The sequence below is a fragment of the Chaetura pelagica genome, unplaced genomic scaffold, assembly GCF_000747805.2.
Source record: "Chaetura pelagica isolate M959 unplaced genomic scaffold, ChaPel_1.0 scaffold743, whole genome shotgun sequence".
Taxonomy (NCBI): domain Eukaryota; kingdom Metazoa; phylum Chordata; class Aves; order Apodiformes; family Apodidae; genus Chaetura; species Chaetura pelagica.
In genome coordinates, this window is record NW_009952703.1 from 489,984 (window position 1) to 507,791 (window position 17,808).

The following is a 17,808-nucleotide window of genomic DNA, read 5'->3' on the forward strand; positions in this document are numbered from 1 at the left end:
GGGGTCAGCGTTGCCGTTGGTCAGGATTGTTTTGGCAGGAGGAGTTGGGCCACCTGGCCTGTCCCTGGAGGCCCTGGCTGAAGCCCCACCACGGTGGCTTCCTGTAGGAGTTGAGGGCAGTTGGTGCAGTGTGTGTATTTATCTGTATTCTTTCTCATAGGTACCTTTAACATTTGTCTGGCTTCAGTTTAATGGGAGCCGCTGGGATCCTGCAGCCAGTTCAGGGCGAGGGTAAGGTTCATGTCCTCGTTTGGGCTCTTCCTTCCAACAGACCCCTTCTCCGTGTGTGTCTCTGCCTCTCTCTCACTTCTCTTTTCCCCTCTGTTCTATTCTTACACCTTTCTCAACCACATTATTTCCTTCCAGGTCGTTTCAGTCAAGTGAAGTAGGCAGCTGGTGTCGTGGCTTCGGTATTTACTGTGGGGCCACCCGGGCTGGCATTTGGGCTGGGCAAGCAGTGCTAGGGGACTCATTCTAACAGTCTGGAACCTTTTGTTTTTTCTTTCTTTCTTTTTTTTTTTTGTTTTCCTTTCTTCTTTTCTTTTCTTTTGTGTTTTCTGTGTAGGTCTCATTAGTCAGCCTTATAGCTAATGCCCTGGGCTACTCGGAACTAGGTGCCATAAAGTCCCTTAGGACACTAAGAGCTTTGAGGCCTTTAAGAGCGTTGTCCCGATTTGAGGGGATGAGGGTAAGATGCCACGAGCAGCTGATCCTTCTGCATGCCTGGGGGAGTGGTCTGGTTTGGTTTTTTGGTTTTCGGTTTGGTTTTTTGGTTTGGTTTTTTTTTCCTGGAAAAAAATTAAATAAAAAAATTAATAATAATTAAAAAAAAAAAAAAAAGCATGCTAGAACTGATCCAAACGGGTGGAAAGAAAAATTCTCCCAAAGAGAATCATTGATGCAGCTGCTGACTCGGTCACCTCTCCCCTGGATGTCCCCTCACCCTGCCCACTGCTGCACCCTCCCCTCTTTAAGAAAGGGAGATGCATTCAGCTGCCTCATGACATGAATCACTGGCCCAAACCACGTGCCACCTGTAGATGATGTTTAACACTTGGCTGTTCTCATGTAGCCTGGCTTCTACCTCTAGCATCCGAGGGGGCTTCTCAGCTGTCACTTTTTTGATCTAGGGAGAATCACCAGGTGCAAAGAAGCAGAATTGGAACCACCTCAGTATCTCCAGCCCCTCGAGGCCTTGGCTGCTGGTGGAATTGGATTGAAAGACTCTTATCTGAGGGGGTTTTAAAAACACAATCTGCCTGCAAGGGGGGGAAAGGCAGCTTCCTTTCTGGGATCACTCAGGCCTTCAGGAAGGGACTGGTGGGGAGCTCAGCTGCTTGAAAAAAAGGCTTTGGTTTAATTCCTCTTGTTGCACCTTGTTGTTCTCGGTCCAGTCTGGTGCTGACTGGAAGCCTTGTCTGGTAGTGAAGCTTTTCCTTTCCACTCCCTCCCTTTTCCCCTGCTTTATGGTCCCCTGTCCTGTCACTGTGCAACGAGCAACGAAGTGCAAGCAAAGCATTGAACTTACCAAGCTTTCCTCAAATTGTTAGACAGCACCACTGCCCTGGGGACCTCAAGTTTCCCCAGGGTCTCACTGCTTTGCCACTAATATTCTGGGGGGTTGGTGCTGTATTTTTTTCCATTTGGGATTGAAATAAACTGGTAACAACACAAGAAACAATTTAAGTAAAGGGCACGTGGTACTAACGGGGTTCCCAGTTGCTTTTGAAACAATAATGGATGTTTCTTGTGCTAAATCCCAGCTAGGTCAGAGTTAGAGATGCTAAAACAGATAAAATGATGTATTCTGAAAAACAGAGAAGGGAATAGCAATTACAGTTTTACTTCAGGGTCTGACTGGAGTGATTCCACCTGGATCCTTCTGATCCCCTTTGCATTTGCTGAAGTGTAACTGAGCACAAACCAGCCTGAGAGGGGCAGGGAGCTGAACCCTCAGATTCCAAAGGAAGTGATAGAAATAAATCATAACACATGCAGAGAGGGTTGTTTCTTCCCTGATGTCATCCTGTCCCTATTTCTGTGTGTCACTTAGCTTAGTTCTCAACTTTATTCTATAACAGAGGCACAAAAGGATGAGGATTTTTCCATCAACACAAAGCCAGAGCTTTTGCTGGGCTGGGTTCAGGTCTCTCCTAAGAGGAGGATCAGAAAGGAAAAAAACCCATTAAACAGGCAGATAATAAAGCTCTTTTTCAGCTGGAGAGCAGCTGTGATTTCTGATGCACAACCAGGAGGTTCTCCTACTGAAAGTGAAGGATTTTCACCACAGCAGAACTGATAGTTCAGACTGCAGCCCTGCTAGTTCCCTAAATTATTGCCCTTTATTTTGACTTGAGGAGAAGTGTTGCTGCCCTGAACAGCCAGAGCACAGAGGCCTGAAGTGCCTTTGCAAAGGAAACATAAAATGTAGTTCTTTGCTTTTCTCTGCTCCCTAGTAATCTGCATTTTCCAGAGCTTGCTCTGCTCTTCAGTTATTCAGGGAGCTGGACAGTCCTGCTATGCCCCGTGCATGCCTGTTTGTCAGTCTGCACACAAAAGCCATGTTCCTTCTCTCACATCTTTTTTGGATGCTGGATGAATGTGACATCCTGTAAGTTCCTGGAGGAGACTGATGCTTGTTTCAATGCAGTGATGAGCTGGGCTAAACCCCAGTGTGGGGGAAACTGAAGGACCTTAAACCCCCTAGAGAGGTGCTGGTGTCCAGCAGCAGAGCATCCCATAGGGATGTGGAGCTCCTGGACTAAGTCCAGAGGAGGCCACGGAGATGATGGGAGGGCTGGAGCAGCTCTGGGGACAGACTGGGAGAGTTGGGGTGTCCAGCCTGGAGAGGAGAAGGCTCCAGGGAGACCTTAGAGCAGCTTCCAGTGCCTGAAGGGGCTCCAGGAAAGCTGGGGAGGGGCTTGGGACAAGGGCAGGGAGGGAGAGGACAAGGGGGGGATGGATTAAAACTGGAAAAGGGACATTTAAATTGGATGTTAGGAAGAAATTCTTTAATATGAGGGTGGCCCAGGCTGCCCAGGGAAGCTGTGGCTGCCCCATCCCTGGGAGTGTTGAAGGGCAGGTTGGATGGGGCTTGGAGCAGCCTGGGCTGGTGGGAGGGGTCCCTGCCCATGCAAGGGGGTGGAAACAGATGATCTTTAAGGTCCTTTCCAACCCATTCCATGATTCTGTGGCCAAGACATGCTGTACCCAGCCTGGCTCCACTCTGCCCTGTGTCACCTAGTGAGGTGACAGTGACCACCCATGACATCAGTTACCAGCTGTGACACTGCTCAGTGTCTGCATCACTCTTCAGTTTTCCTGCTCTGCTGCAGGACAGGGCTGCTCCTGTGTGTGCTGGTGGCTGGTGGAGGAGGAGAGGGGACACTTGGGGGTGACCAGGAGCCCTCGTGGCTCCAAGTGCTTGAGGCCTCCCCAGTCACCACCGTGTGGTTGAGCAGCTTTTCACCACTAAGGGGGAAAACCAGTTTAGATCCTGTTCTCCTGTGAACGGGATCTAAATCAGGAGATTGCAATGAAAGATTTAATATCCTGCTGACCTCACTCTATTAAAAGCCTCCTCACTTCCACTTTGTCACGGGTTGGCCAGGGGTGCTGAGGGACATGGTGCTGCTCCCAGGCTGTGACAGCCTGAAATGAGGAGATGATGGCAGGTCCAAGCTCTGCCAAAGCCCACCCTGGTTTCCTGCTGCGTTTGCTGCCAGCCTGGAGGAAGGAACATGGCTTTTCTGTCTCCTGGAGCCTGCCCAGCTGCATGCTCAGCTCTCTGCCTGACACCCCAGGGTTGGCCTTGCTCCCAAACTTTGTCTTGGTGTTCACAGCCCCTCCCTGCTCAGTCTGAGCAGAGCAACACCAGGCTTGGTCCTGTCCCCAGCCCAGGGGGTGCCACCCAGTCTGCTGGTGGGAGCAGGAGACAAGTCTGGGAGTGGTAACAGCCTTGTTTGACATTGGGGAATGGCTGGAAGGGCCACTGGCTGAGAAGAGCCACCAAATCCATCAGCAGAAAGTCCTCAAATTGGGCTCTGGGAAAGCTGGAGGAGCCTGGTTGTCCCTAAAGAAGAGAAGCTGAATCTCCACCACTGGTGTGTCCCCCCCTCTCCCTTTTGGCAGCTAAAAGGATGGAGAAGGGTGGCTCCTTTAACCAAAGAAGTGACCAAAATCACAATCAAACCCAGCAAACAACCCGACCTGTTGCCTTTCCAAAGCAGAGCTGGAGCAGGTGGCTTTTAAAGCCCAGTTGGAACTTGAACTCAAAATTCTAAGCAGAATTTGGCCCGCTTGGAACAAGTTCACTGCCAGCTTCTTCACCACAGCCCTGTCAGTGGCCTCCCCTCCCATTCCCCCCCCCCCAAAAAAAAACAAACCAGCTGTACTGGTGCTTGCTGTCTCCTGCCTCGTGTTTTATACTGAAACTTTTTCCCACCCCTTCCAACACAGGTGGTTGTCAACGCCTTGGTTGGGGCAATCCCTTCCATTATGAATGTCTTGTTGGTCTGCCTTATCTTCTGGCTGATTTTCAGCATTATGGGGGTTAACCTGTTTGCTGGGAAATACCATTACTGCTTTAATGAAACAGCTGAGGAGCGTTTTGAGATAGACATTGTGAACAACAAGACAGACTGTGAAGCTCTGATGCCACCCAACTCCACCGAGATCCGCTGGAAGAACGTGAAGATTAACTTTGACAACGTTGGGGCAGGATACCTGGCTCTTCTGCAGGTTGTAAGTGTTGCTTTTTCACCCTTTCAGACCTGACTGGTGGCTGGAAATGCCTGCAGGGTGGGTGGCAGGGACGGGGCATCCTCAGTGGTGCCTGTTTTAGGATGAGGGGAAACATGAGGGGGATGAGGGGAAACAGCACCAAGTGACAACACAGGAGGTTCCACCTCAAGATGAGGAGAAACTTCTTTGCTGTGAGGGTGACAGAGCCCTGGGACAGTTGGTTGTGGAGTCTCCTTCTCTGGGGGCTTCCAAGACCCATCTGGACACGTTCCTGTGTGACCTGCCCCAGATGTTGCTGTTGCAGCAGGAGGGTTGGACTTGATCTTCAGAGGTCCCTTCCAACCCCTGTGATTCCATGATCTCTCTAGCAGTGGTAAATCCAAGCTGCTTCTAATGCTTTTTGACTTCTCCTCCTCTCTCTCTGAAATTATCTCCATCCAAATAATCCCACAGGAATAAACCTGTTACTTTATCTTCTGTCTTGTTGCCCAGTCTGAGTCTCCCAGCACAGCAAGTGGCCTCAGCCTCTGCTCTTCAAAGCCTCTACTAAACCCTTGGTGAGGCAGCAGGAAACCTGTTGAGATTCATTTCCTTTAGATTGAATTAAATGAGGCTTAACTAAAATGATAATAAAATTCCATATCAAGGGCAATCAAGTGCCCTGGACTCCTGGCCATGGCTGGGACACATCAGACCTGCTCTTCTGCTTCTTGTGGCTTCTTGCTAAGAGAACTTGTGGGTTGTTTGTTTTTTTCCCAGGCTACTTTCAAGGGCTGGATGGACATCATGTATGCAGCAGTGGACTCCAGAAAGGTAACCACCAACTCACTTCCTAGTATTTCACTCTGCTCTTTTGCTTTGGTAAAATCAAAGTGGGGGGGAATGTAGAACTGTGCTTAGATTTTGTATTTAATGCTGTGATTGTTTCATTTGCTCCAGAAAAGCCCCAGAAGGGCAGGGTTCTTTGGGTTACTTTAGAGTCAGGGAAAAAAAATAATCCTGCTGGAATAGAAATACAGTGAAGAAAGGAACACAAAGAGGTTTCATCATCAGAAGAAATGATGAGGAGGAATTAGCCAGGAGGTCCTTCCTGCCCCTGGCATCTGCAGAGGAGCCCAAGTGGTGGTTTGAATCCAGTTCTGAAGTGATGGCTGGGTTGGAGCTCTTTCTTCAGGCACTTGTTCCTGCCTCCTGGAATGTTGCAAATACCACTAGTTCCTCTTTTTATTTTACTGTCTAAGTGGTTTTTTTCCTTCTTGTGGTTTTAAGATTTTTTTTTTTTTAAGTGGATTTTCTTGTCCTACACTGAATGCAGGGCTGGGAAGTAGTGAGACTGTCAGGAGAGGGTAAAAAGATGTTCTTTTTTGGTCAGCTGCTGGTCTGGCACATCCCTCTTCAAAAGAAAGAACAGTGTCTTCACTTTGGTGGTGCTTGTCAATTAAAATGCTCATTTCCTTTGTGATTTGCAAATCACTGGGTACTGACCTCATTTATAGGGCAGGTTGAAGATGTAGCATCTTGTGGTTCTCAAGGTGAGCTCACCACCCTCCTGGTGGCTCCATGCAGATCCTTTTTGCTTCACCCAGTGTGAGGACACCAACTTCCATCTCTAACCAGAGCTTTCTGCATCCTGCCTTACCTGGGACACTTGGGAACAGGATTTATTGGACCATATTGGTCTTTGACAACATGATGGCTTTGAACTCTCATTTCTTTCTCCTCTCATCCCCCCTCCTCCTTCAGCAAGAAGAGCAGCCCAAGTATGAGGACAACATTTACATGTACATCTACTTTGTGATCTTCATCATCTTCGGCTCCTTTTTCACCCTCAACTTGTTCATTGGTGTCATCATTGACAACTTCAATCAACAGAAGAAAAAGATATGTGCTCTGAGTGTGGGAGGGGACCTGATGGAGGGGGGTGTCCTCAGGCTGAGAGGGTGGAACAAGGGCTGAGATGGGGGGTTTCAGTGCAATAAAGGCTGAGGGGGGGGGTGGTTCTGTGGAATAAAGGCTATGGGGGGTTGGTTTCAGTGCAGTGAAGACCTGAGGGCCCTCAGTGTGGGGCAGGAGCTTCCCCTCAGAGCTGGGCTCTTGGTGCCCACCTAAAGGCTCAGGGAAGATGAGGGAGCCCAAAACTTTTATGTAAAACTCTGCCCAGATGAGCCCTTTTTCTCTAACCTGCATCTTCATGCATTTCTTGGGAGTGTTTTGGTTGGTTGGTTGGTTTGCCTTGACTAAAATACAGTCTGGAAGGTAGATCCCTTCCTTGTCCCTCCTTCCCCTCCTGCTTTTCTCTGGGAGCCAAGCTGAGGGTTGTGGGCAGTGCCTGAGCACCTTGGGTGTTGTGCTGAGGGGATGGGGCTGGATCTGGGGCCATAGGACAGGTTAGTCCTTGGAAAAATACTCAGTTTTCTTTAAAAGTCAGGATGCCTTGAGTATCACTGGAAGGGGTTGGTGGCTAAAATAGCTGCCACCAAGTTCCCATATGGTGGGTGACCTCCTGCCTGAGCTGGGATGTTGTTCCTGCCCCTGCTGGTGCCCCAGCTGATTGTAACCAGTTTTCCTTTTGCCCCTTTACTTTGGAGGTCAAGATATTTTTATGACAGAAGAACAAAAGAAGTACTATAATGCCATGAAAAAACTGGGCTCAAAGAAGCCTCAAAAACCTATTCCCCGACCTCTGGTGAGTACATTGGAAAGGGAATTGAGGGGAGGGGGGAAAACACAGAGTTGACTTTCAAAGGAGCTTCATCTCCACAAGCATCTTTTGTTCTGACTCATTCTGGACTCCACAGCTCCCTGGGCTCATCCTTAGAACTCAGGTTTGAGCTGAGAAAGGTTTAAACCCTTCAGCTGTGGTTGGAGTTCACCAGTTGGTTCACTTGAATCAACAAAACCATCTGAAACCGCTGGCTGAGGCTGTAGGTGGAGAGCAGGAGACCTCCTGGCATTAGTGAGGAGGAGCTTGGACATTTCAGCCTGGTGGGGGTACATTGGTGGAGCCCTGAGCCTGGGTCCTGCCTTCTGGAAGGTTCTGCAGGTGCTTTTGGGGTGTCCTGTTGCTCTGCCTGCCCCTGGGACCAGACCCAGGAGAGACAACTGGAATGGAGGTCCAGTGCCCAGGAGCCAGAACTGCCACTGGAAGGGAGACCTGGCTGCTTTCTCCAGTTGAGCATGGAAGGGCAGCAAAGAGGAAGATCTGCTGGGAACAGGGTTTTAGTTACACCTTAGGGCACCTTCCAGTGCCTGAAGGGGCTCCAGGAAAGCTGGGGAGGGACCTGGGACAAGGGCAGGAGTGAGAGGACAAGGGGTGATGGATCAAAACTGGAACAGGGAGATTTAAGTTGGACATGAGGAGGAAATTCTTGGCTGTGAGGGTGGTGAGAGCCTGGCTCAGGTTGCCCAGGGAAGCTGTGGCTGCCCCATCCCTGGGGGTGTCCAAGGGCAGGTTGGATGGGGCTTGGAGCAGCCTGGGCTGGTGGGAGGTGTCCCTGCCCATGCAGGGGGTGGATCTAGATGCTCTTTAGCTCATAGGATGGTTTGGGTTGGAAAGGACCTTCAAGACCACCCAGATGCTCCTACTAGATGATCTTCAAGGTGCTGCCCCATCCCTGGAAGGGTTCCAGGTATCTGCTATGGGGCTTGGAGCAGCCTGGGCTGGTGGGAGGGGTCCCTGGCCATGCAGGGGGTTGGATCTATGTGGTCTTTAAGGTCCCTTCCAACCCAAACCATCCCATGATTTGATGAATTTGTTGCCTCATGGTAGATTTTTGCTCAGCCTGTTGGGCTGATGGTCCCTCTCCTGTCTGGCAGAACCGCATCCAAGGAGCTGTCTTTGACTTTGTCACTCAGCAAGCGTTTGACATTGTCATCATGATGCTCATTTGCCTCAACATGGTGACCATGATGGTGGAGACGGACACCCAAAGCAAGAAGATGGAGGACATCCTTTACTGGATCAACTTTGTGTTTGTCATCTTCTTCACCTGTGAGTGTGTGCTGAAGATGTTCGCCTTACGGCACTATTATTTCACCATCGGGTGGAACATTTTTGACTTCGTGGTTGTGATTCTGTCCATCGTGGGTAAGTGTGACACCAGGTAGAGGTGTGTGAGGGCTGGGCTGCTTCCTTGGTGTTGGCTGAGTAGAGCACGTTCTTGGCTTTGCAGGGGATGGAGAGGGAGCAGGACTTGGGGCTTCTCTTTTTAGCCTTCTGAAGAGACCGTGGTAGAATTTGACATCTTGAAGTCCTGACTAAAGCCCCGTCCTCTCTCTCTGTCCTGGCCTTCCTTTCCAGTTGTGTGGAGTCAGACAACCATTCTCCCTGTCTTGAAAAAACAGAAATTTTACTCCCCTCACCAGGTTTGAGTGGTTTCTGAGCCCTGAGAAGAGCTTTGCAGCCCTTCCTCCAGCCCTGTGGGGTCTGCACTCGTTACAGTTTGGTGGGATGTTGAGTCAGTCTGTTTCCTCCAGCAGGTTCTGGCTTCTTCAGAGTCTAGAATACCCAGAACCTCACAAATTCAACAGGGGCACCCAAAACCCTTGGCTGCCCACAGCTCTGCCCAGGTGTACTGACCAAACACTGACATTTGGAGCCTGCCCTGCAGCCTAAAGCTCAGATCCAGGTCTCTCCCGTATTTATCTGACACGTTTCTTTAGAACCTTCACAAAAAACCAAGTCCATGGCCTGGCTCCCATGGCAGAGAGCTGGACACCTCCAAGAAGCAGCTCACCCATCCTTTTTCAGGTGGAATGGATCACTCTGCAGCTGTACCTCCCTCCCTCTCCTTTCAGGAGGAGGATTTAGGGAGCCAGAGCTGCCTCCAGGTGAGGCCTCTTCATCACAGCCCCCCTTGGGAGTCCTGACCAAGGTGCTGTGCCCCACAACCCCTCCCCTAGGGCCAGAAGCAGCAGCCTGCACCTCCCCGGTGGTCACGGTTGCCCCTTCTCTTCTTCTTTAGGAATGTTCCTGGCTGAAATCATTGAGAAGTACTTTGTGTCACCCACTCTGTTCCGAGTCATCCGCCTGGCGCGCATCGGCCGCATCCTGCGCCTGATCAAAGGGGCCAAAGGGATCCGCACGCTGCTCTTTGCCTTAATGATGTCCCTGCCTGCCTTGTTCAACATCGGCCTCCTGCTCTTCCTGGTCATGTTCATCTTCTCCATCTTTGGCATGTCCAACTTTGCCTACGTCAAGCACGAGGCCGGCATCGATGACATGTTCAACTTTGAGACCTTTGGCAACAGCATGATCTGCCTGTTCCAGATCACCACGTCGGCGGGGTGGGATGGGCTGCTCCTGCCCATCCTCAACCGGCCCCCGGACTGTGACCTGGAGAAGGAGCACCCCGGGAGTGGCTTTAAGGGGGATTGTGGGAACCCTTCGGTGGGGATATTTTTCTTTGTCAGCTACATCATCATCTCCTTCCTGATCGTGGTCAACATGTACATTGCCATCATCCTGGAGAACTTCAGCGTGGCCACGGAGGAGAGCGCCGACCCGCTGAGCGAGGACGACTTCGAGACCTTCTATGAGATCTGGGAGAAGTTTGACCCTGATGCCACCCAGTTCATCGAGTACAGCAAGCTGGCAGACTTTGCTGATGCTTTGGAACATCCTCTCCGCGTCCCGAAACCCAACACCATCGAACTCATCGCCATGGACCTGCCTATGGTCAGTGGAGACAGGATCCACTGTTTAGACATCCTGTTTGCCTTCACCAAACGTGTCCTGGGGGACAGCGGAGAGCTGGATATACTGAGGCAACAGATGGAGGAAAGATTTGTGGCATCCAACCCTTCCAAAGTGTCTTATGAGCCCATCACGACCACCCTGCGGCGCAAGCAGGAGGAGGTGTCGGCCGTGGTGATCCAGAGGGCTTACAGGGCTCGTCTGGCACGACGGGGCTTCATCAGCCGCAGGCCCGTGGCCACCAAGCTGGAGAATGGAGGAGCCAACAGGGAGAAAAAAGAAGGGACCCCCTCGACAGCCTCCCTGCCCTCCTATGACAGTGTCACCAAACCCGAGAAGGAGAAACAGCAACGGGCAGAGGAAGGGAAACGGGAACGAGCCAAAAGGCAAAAAGAGGTCAGGGAATCCAAGTGTTGAGACAAACAAACAAACAATAGAAACCTACAAATTCCAATGTTTGCAAGTTGAAATAAAGATTGTTTACAAACTACATGACATAGATCAATACAGAACAGCTGTGGAGACACTTACCTGAAGATCTTATACCAAACATAGTCTGCTTCCCATGTGCCAGCGTTGCAGCTGCAGCAGTGACCCACCCACCTGGCTCCAGGACCCTTGTCAACAACCATGGAAACACACCAAAAGGATTTAAAAAACCACAAAAAAAAAATATCATAATTTAAAAAAAAACCAACAGGATTTTCTATTTTTGCAGGTGGATGCTGCATGTGCCACACCAGTCAGTGCAACTTAGGACAAAGAAGCAAAATCCAACACACAAATACACACACAGAGAAAGAAAAAAACCTGCTGCTGGGATTTGTGTGGGGTTGTTTTTTTTTTTCTCCAAAGCAGCCAAAAATGGATTTTCCCATTTTTTTGTTGATTATGGAAAGAAAAAAAACCACCCCAACAACCAGCCCAGGAGTCACAACGTTCAAGGGTTTGTTCATGCAGAGCTAGGTTTGCATTTAGTTAAGCAGCAAAAAAAAAAAAGAATAAAAAAAAAACATGAAAAAAAAAAAGAAAAAAGTTAAAACAAATAAAACCAAAAAAAAAAAAAAAAAGGGAAAAAAAAAAAACCCTAAGAAACCAGCCACCCATTCAGCCCATGTCACCCAGTTGCCATCCTTGATTTGGTCTTTATTAGCTGCGTTCTACTTTCTCCATGGGCTTTACTTGGTTTGGGAAGTGGGGTGATCAGGTTCCTTCAGCCTGGAGCCACCTCAGGCTGAGCCCCCCCAGAAAAACAACAACCCCCCCCAGCACAAAGTGCTCGTTCAGTGCACAGACCCCACTTGCATGAAGGCATGAGGTGAGCAGGGACCATGCATGAGGAACCATCACCCACCAGCCCCAGCAGTGTGTGAAGCCATAAATTCCAGGCACTTCCCTGGCTCCCCAGCCTGGATTGGGAGAGACCTGTTCCCAGGCCCTTCCCTTCACCTCCCAGGTCTTAATGGGGAAAAAATCCACCAAAACACCCCAAAAAACAACAACCTAAAACCAACAAAAAAGAGGCAGATGAAATAATTGTGTCTGTTTAACTACTTGTCTTTTTTTTTTTAATATATATTTTATTTTCCCCATCCAGCCCATCTTTGATTTTTTTTTCACACCCTCCCACCCCCCAGTTCTGGCATTAACCAAACTGAAATGCTGCTCTGACCTCAGCCAAGGGGAGAGGCTCAAACTGGGACTGGTTTGGTACCCCCTGTCACTGTAACCCCAAACTCCAGGGCTCCAAGCCCAGGAGGTTCATGTGTAGCCTCCACCTCCTCCACCTTCATCTTCTTCCTCCTCCTGCAGGGGAGACATTTATTGGTATTTATTTTTTTTGAGAGAGAAGTGCTCAATGAAAGCAGCAGGTTCCCTCCAGGTGTGTGTGTGGGGGGGGTCTCAGCAGGGCTGGAGTAGGGGAGGAGGGGGTCCAGGACAAGCCACACATCCCTGGGTTGTCCCATGGGATTCCTACTCCAGGTGGGACTCAGAGCCATGGGTGACTTTCCAAAACCTGCCTCCCGACCCCAGTGCTTGTGGTGCTGCTGGGGGGGGGTGGTTCTGGATGTTGCAGCCAGCCAGGGCTGTTCCCAAGGGCTGGGGGGTTGTGGGGGGGCTTCACCTCCCACCCCTTCCTTCCACCTCCAGGCAGTGGCAGCTCCCAGGGCCAGTGGGAAGTGGAGCTGCTGCTGCTTCACCTCACAGCACCATCTCAGCATCTCTTCTTCTCCATCACCAGCCTCAGCAGCCCCAGGTCCTTCTGAGTTCTTTTTTTTCCTCTTTGGTGGTGTCCTCAGGACTAAACCAGCTCCCAGCTGCTGCTCTGGGTGAGCTGCTTTTTCCCCTCAGGACACCCTTGGTGGTGGGACCCTCAGTGGCTTTTTGGCTGGGGCGGGAACAGCGCGGTGACCACTGCCCACGTGGAGGGTACCCAGAACAGCAGGGAAAAATAAACCAAACCCAACCAAGACAGCTCGATGGGAGGATGAAGCTCAGTTTGCATAATCTCACAACCCAGAAAAGTAATAAAAATAATCCCAGGAGTCATTTAAAGTCACCCCAGGAAGCCAAGCAGGAACCCATCAGCAGCCATCAGTGCCCTGGGCACCCAGCAAGGAACCTTTTCTGTCCCCTCAGCTCTTGCCCCCCCCCACTTGCTCCTAGGATATGATGTATAATAACAACAGAAAATAAAACTACTTACATATGTACAGGCTACGTTGTAAACAGCACAAAGAGAAACAAAAAAAGAAGAAAAAAGGAAAAAAAAAAAAGCTGAAAAGTGTGGTTGAACTTTTTAAGAGAATATTATAAATACTGTAATATATCCTTTTATTTTATCAGCATGCCTTTTTGTAAATACAAAGAACTACAAAACAACAAAAAAAAACAAACTAGAATGGCTTCTGGCTTATGCCATTGTCCATGGTTCTTCCCCCCCCCCCAAACCCCCTCCCCATCCAAAACTAGATTGAAAAGAACAACTTCAGCTTTCCTGCCAAAATGCTCTTTGCAAACCAGGTGGTTTTGAGGTTCCAATGTGCAATAAGTTGACCACGTCTATGCAAGATTTGGCTGAACTTCCTCCTTGTTCTCCAGCTGGGCTCTCGTAGGTGAAGCTTTGGTTCGTTTGGCATTCGTGCTGGCAAGTTCATTAAGCTCCTCAATTACTTTAAAATAAAAAAAAAAGTCCCTTCAAACAATGGATATTTAGTTCTTTTTTGAACCTTAGGGCTGGATGAAATGCCCCAGGCTGCTGGCACTGGGGGGCAGAGGGAAGGGGAAGGTTTCTCCAGCTGGTTGGTGGTTGGAGTTGATCCTTCTGCTCCAAGTTGGGGTTTTTTTGGGGGGGGTCAAGGTGGTTTCTCCCTTAGTTTCCTCCCCCCCAGGGTAGAATTTCCCAGGTTGTGGGTGCAGGGAGTGGTGGGTGAAGCTGTGGCCGGGGAGGAGATGTTGGCCCAAGAGCACCAGGCACTTTTGTGTCCCACACATACACACACAAACAATTTATATTCCAGGTTGTGGGAATGAAGCAGGGTAGGGTGGGAATGTCCATGGAAAAGGCACAGCCAAAAAAATCCAGCCCCAACAAGTAGCTCTTTTCCCTCCCTCCTTGGGAAATCCTCCCTCCTGGGCTCCCTGGTGCCTGTTTCCACCCAGCAGAGGGGAAAGAGGCAACAGAAAAACCCACTGGAGCTGCTTGGCTCACTTTTCCTGTTCACCTTTTTTTACAACTCTAGAAGCCAACAAAACCAATTTAAATGAACCCTTGATGTCACACAGAGGCCACAACCCCCCCGAGGACAAATCCTTTAATTTTCTGCTGCAAAGAAAAAAATTAATAAATTAATAAATTAAACCTGTTAAAGCTGTAAAAGATCAATAGTGAAGATTAGTGTATTAGAAATTGCATGGTGGCTCATAATGATCTTACCCAACATGATGAACAATTACGTTACTATAAGCCAAAAGAAAAGCAAATAAATGTTACCCTTTTCACTGTACAAGGTGAGGTTGTCGTGGTGTCCCAGTTATTTGCCTGGTTTCACTCTCCTTCTCCTCCATCCTCCCCCTCAGGGGGATTTTTTGCAGGGTGGTTTTCATCTCAGGCGTGCAGAGGAGAGCAGGGTGAGGCCCAGGAGAGGCTGGGGGAAGGAAAGGTTTGGTGTCCCTCAGTGTTTGGGGGGGGTCTGTGGCAGCAGGGGGGGCTCCAGGGCTGGGCTGTCACCTGTGGCAGCTGGAGCTGAACACATCCCCTGCTCCATGCAGAGGGGTTGGTGCAGCCACCCACCTTGGACCTGCCCTGGGGGTGGTTGGCTCTGCAGGGCTGAGCCCCCCCAGCTGCACTGGAGTCCCCCCCAAAGCAGAGCAAGAACCACCAGTGAGTCTGTGTCCCCCCCGGGCCATGCAGGGGCAGGAGCCACCAGCTCCCGTGCTGGGAACCTCCTGCTGGGGCACATCCCTGCAAGACCAGCTCCCATCCCTGCTTCCTCCAGAATCACTTCATGTCCCCCGTGCAGTGACAAGGACAGGTCAGTGGGGACCCCACCCACACTTGGGGCACCAGCCCTGCTGCTCCCTCTGGGAGGTTTTCTTTCCCTGTGCTTGCCCCCCCAGCCCCCTCCTCCTTGGTTTTATTCTCTGTTCCATTTCACACGAAGGAAGGAGGAGGATGAAGCCGGGGGAGGGAGGAAGGTGATAAACCCGTGAGAGCTCCATGTCTGAACTTTGAGTTCCTTTGTACTGTACATCTTTTCACGTTGGAATTTGCAATAAAGAGGTCTGTCCATCTTGTTTTAACAACTCCTGGCTCCCCTGTCCTTCTGTTACCTTCACACAACAGCAACCACCCCCCAGCCCTGCACTGTGCCCCCCCAAATCCCCCATCCTCAGCTCAGCCAGGTCATCACTCCTGCAGCAGAGACACCAGCAGCAGAGGCAGGTTCCTGTGATGGATTTCCAGCATTGAGCTGATCCAGCCCTGAAGTATTCCCCCAAAATGAGGAGCCTGGGGACAAGTCCCATCTTGGAGCCCACCAGGGTCTCCACACAAAGCTCAAAGTTCCTGCCCTCCCCAGCAACACAAACTGGGGGGCAGTGACTGCACAGGAGCTCCTGGGGGAGAAACAGAGAAGAAAAACCATCCGAATTTAGAGGCAGACCAAGAATGGATCCAAGTCCCCAGATCCTCCTCCTGGCTTCAGGAAAGCCAAGGCTGTGGTCCAGCACAACTCCAAGCAGCACAAACGCCTCTGCTGCAAGGCCAAATCAGGTCACTGGCATTAATTAACCTCTCTCCCATGAATAATTAACCCCAGGTGCTGGCTTAGCATAATAAGCCAGCAAAGGTTTTGTTCCCTTCCAGCTGGGGCTGGAGGGGGAGACCAGGCAATGGGGAGACCCCAGGCTGGGGCACAGGGGGCTCTGCCTGGCTCCATCCCTGCCACAGGGCACCCCAACACTCAGGGACAACTGGGGACATACCCAGCACAGCTGGGAGTCATGGGGATGGGTGGGGGACATGCAGCAGCCCCGAAGTCAAGGGCAGGACCCAGCCCCTGCCCAGGAGAACACACAGGCTCAGCTTCTGGATTCTCAGCCCTTCCACGAGGCTTTATTGGGTCCCGTTTTCCCTCCAGCAGCTTCTGGAAGATGCTCCAGTTGGAGCAACGTCCCAGCCCAGCGTCCAGTGGCAGGAATACACAGTGATCATGGTGAAGAGGAGGGAGGCGAGGAAGCCCCCCAGGATACCCCAGGCCAGGGGGGGAACCCAGCCCAGGAGGCTGCGGGTGTAGGGGGGGGGAGGTCGCCTCTCGAAGTAAAGTTCCCCGGGGTCTCCAGCCACGGCTCTCCTGCCCCGTGTCCCGCTGTGCCCATCGTCCTCCAGCAGCAGGGAGGAGGTGCTGTGCTGCAGGCTGTGTTTGTACTCCTCCACGTTCTTCTGCAGCTCCAGGCTCCTGTCCTGGTTCAGGTTTTTCCCCAGCTCCAGGGCGATGTCGGAGCGGCCGATGTGATGCAGGTCCCGGATCAGCCGGTCCCAGGTTGTCACCTCCCCCGCCGTTCCCAGCCAGACCCGAAGAGCTTCCGAGCAGCTCACGGAGTCGCTGAGGTCGCGGGGTTGGAGAGGGGGGTCGATCTCAGAGATCTGCCCCAGCTTCTGCTCCCCCTGGTCCAGCTCAGGCCTCTCCAGCCGCTCCGGGTCCAGCTCGGGCTCCACCAGCCGCTCCCGGAGCCGCCGGCACTCGGAGGGGGTCAGCAGCTCCGCGATGCGGTTCATGGTGTGAACACCCACGTTGGCTGCCACCGTGTTGTCAGACCGGCCACCCCTTGCCAGCAAGAGCAGGAGGAGTCCCACGGGTGCCAGCATCCCTCGGGTGTCCCTCTGGGAGGGGCCCAGAAGTGCAGAACCCTGCCCTGACCTCACAAACCAGCACGTTCCATGGGCACCCCCAGGTCTGAGCCCAGCTCAGCATCCCTCCTGGCATCCCTCCTGGCATCCCTGCTGGCATCCCTCCTTCCCCAGCTCAACCCATCCAGCCACCAAACACCCACAGCTCGAGGACACGGTGACAGACCAAACGGTGCCTCGATTCCCAGCAGAGCCAAACCAAAGGGCTGGAAGGTCAGTGCTGCCTGCGAGGAGCTCCAGGGCACCTTCACCATTGGCAGGGACATCCATCCATCCCTCCTTCCCTCCATCCATCCCTCCTTCCCTCCATCCATCCCTCCTTCCCTCCATCCATCCCTCCTTCCCTCCTTCCCTTCTTCCCTCCATCCCTCCTTCCCTCCATCCATCCCTCCTTCCCTCCATCCATCCCTCCTTCCCTCCATCCATCCCTCCTTCCCTCCATCCATCCCTCCTTCCCTCCATCCATCCCTCCTTCCCTCCATCCATCCCTCCTTCCCTCCATCCATCCCTCCTTCCCTCCATCCATCCCTCCTTCCCTCCTTCCCTCCATCCATCCCTCCTTCCCTTCTTCCCTCCATCCATCCTTCCTTCCCTCCATCCATCCCTCCTTCCCTCCATCCATCCCTCCTTCCCTCCATCCCTCCATCCCTCCATCCATCCCTCCTTCCCTCCATCCCTCCCTCCTTCCCTTCTTCCCTCCATCCATCCTTCCTTCCCTCCATCCATCCCTCCTTCCCTCCATCCATCCCTCCTTCCCTCCTTCCCTCCATCCCTCCATCCATCCCTCCTTCCCTCCATCCCTCCCTCCCTCCCTCCCTTCTTCCCTCCATCCCTCCCTCCTTCCCTCCATCCATCCCTCCATCCAGGCACAACAGCCTTTGCCCCCCACATCCTGCTCCCCCGGGGTGTCCTGCCCGTGCCCCTGGGACCCCAGCCCTGGGTCCCTTGGGGTTCAGCA

The 17,808-nt window shown here is 51.8% G+C and overlaps 2 protein-coding genes across 7 annotated transcripts in view; one reads left to right on the plus strand and one right to left on the minus strand.

The window, feature by feature from the left end:
• The window catches only part of SCN8A (sodium channel, voltage gated, type VIII, alpha subunit), a 47,078-nt gene extending 36,223 nt beyond the window's left edge, over positions 1-10,855 (plus strand). For all 6 annotated transcript variants that reach the window (XM_009994078.1, XM_009994079.1, XM_009994076.1 and 3 more), the window contains 6 exons: positions 4,459-4,743; positions 5,503-5,556; positions 6,487-6,624; positions 7,325-7,429; positions 8,560-8,830; positions 9,708-10,855. In XM_009994078.1, coding sequence (XP_009992380.1) covers positions 4,459-4,743; positions 5,503-5,556; positions 6,487-6,624; positions 7,325-7,429; positions 8,560-8,830; positions 9,708-10,855 — 2,001 coding nt within the window. The remainder of the gene's footprint in view (positions 1-4,458; positions 4,744-5,502; positions 5,557-6,486; positions 6,625-7,324; positions 7,430-8,559; positions 8,831-9,707) is intronic.
• Positions 10,856-16,055: 5,200 nt separating this feature from the next.
• FIGNL2 (fidgetin-like 2) overlaps positions 16,056-17,808 on the minus strand; it is a 7,201-nt gene continuing 5,448 nt past the window's right edge. Inside the window, exon 4 of the mRNA XM_009994089.1 lies at positions 16,056-16,767. Within this exon, the coding sequence (XP_009992391.1) occupies positions 16,056-16,767 (712 nt within the window). The remainder of the gene's footprint in view (positions 16,768-17,808) is intronic.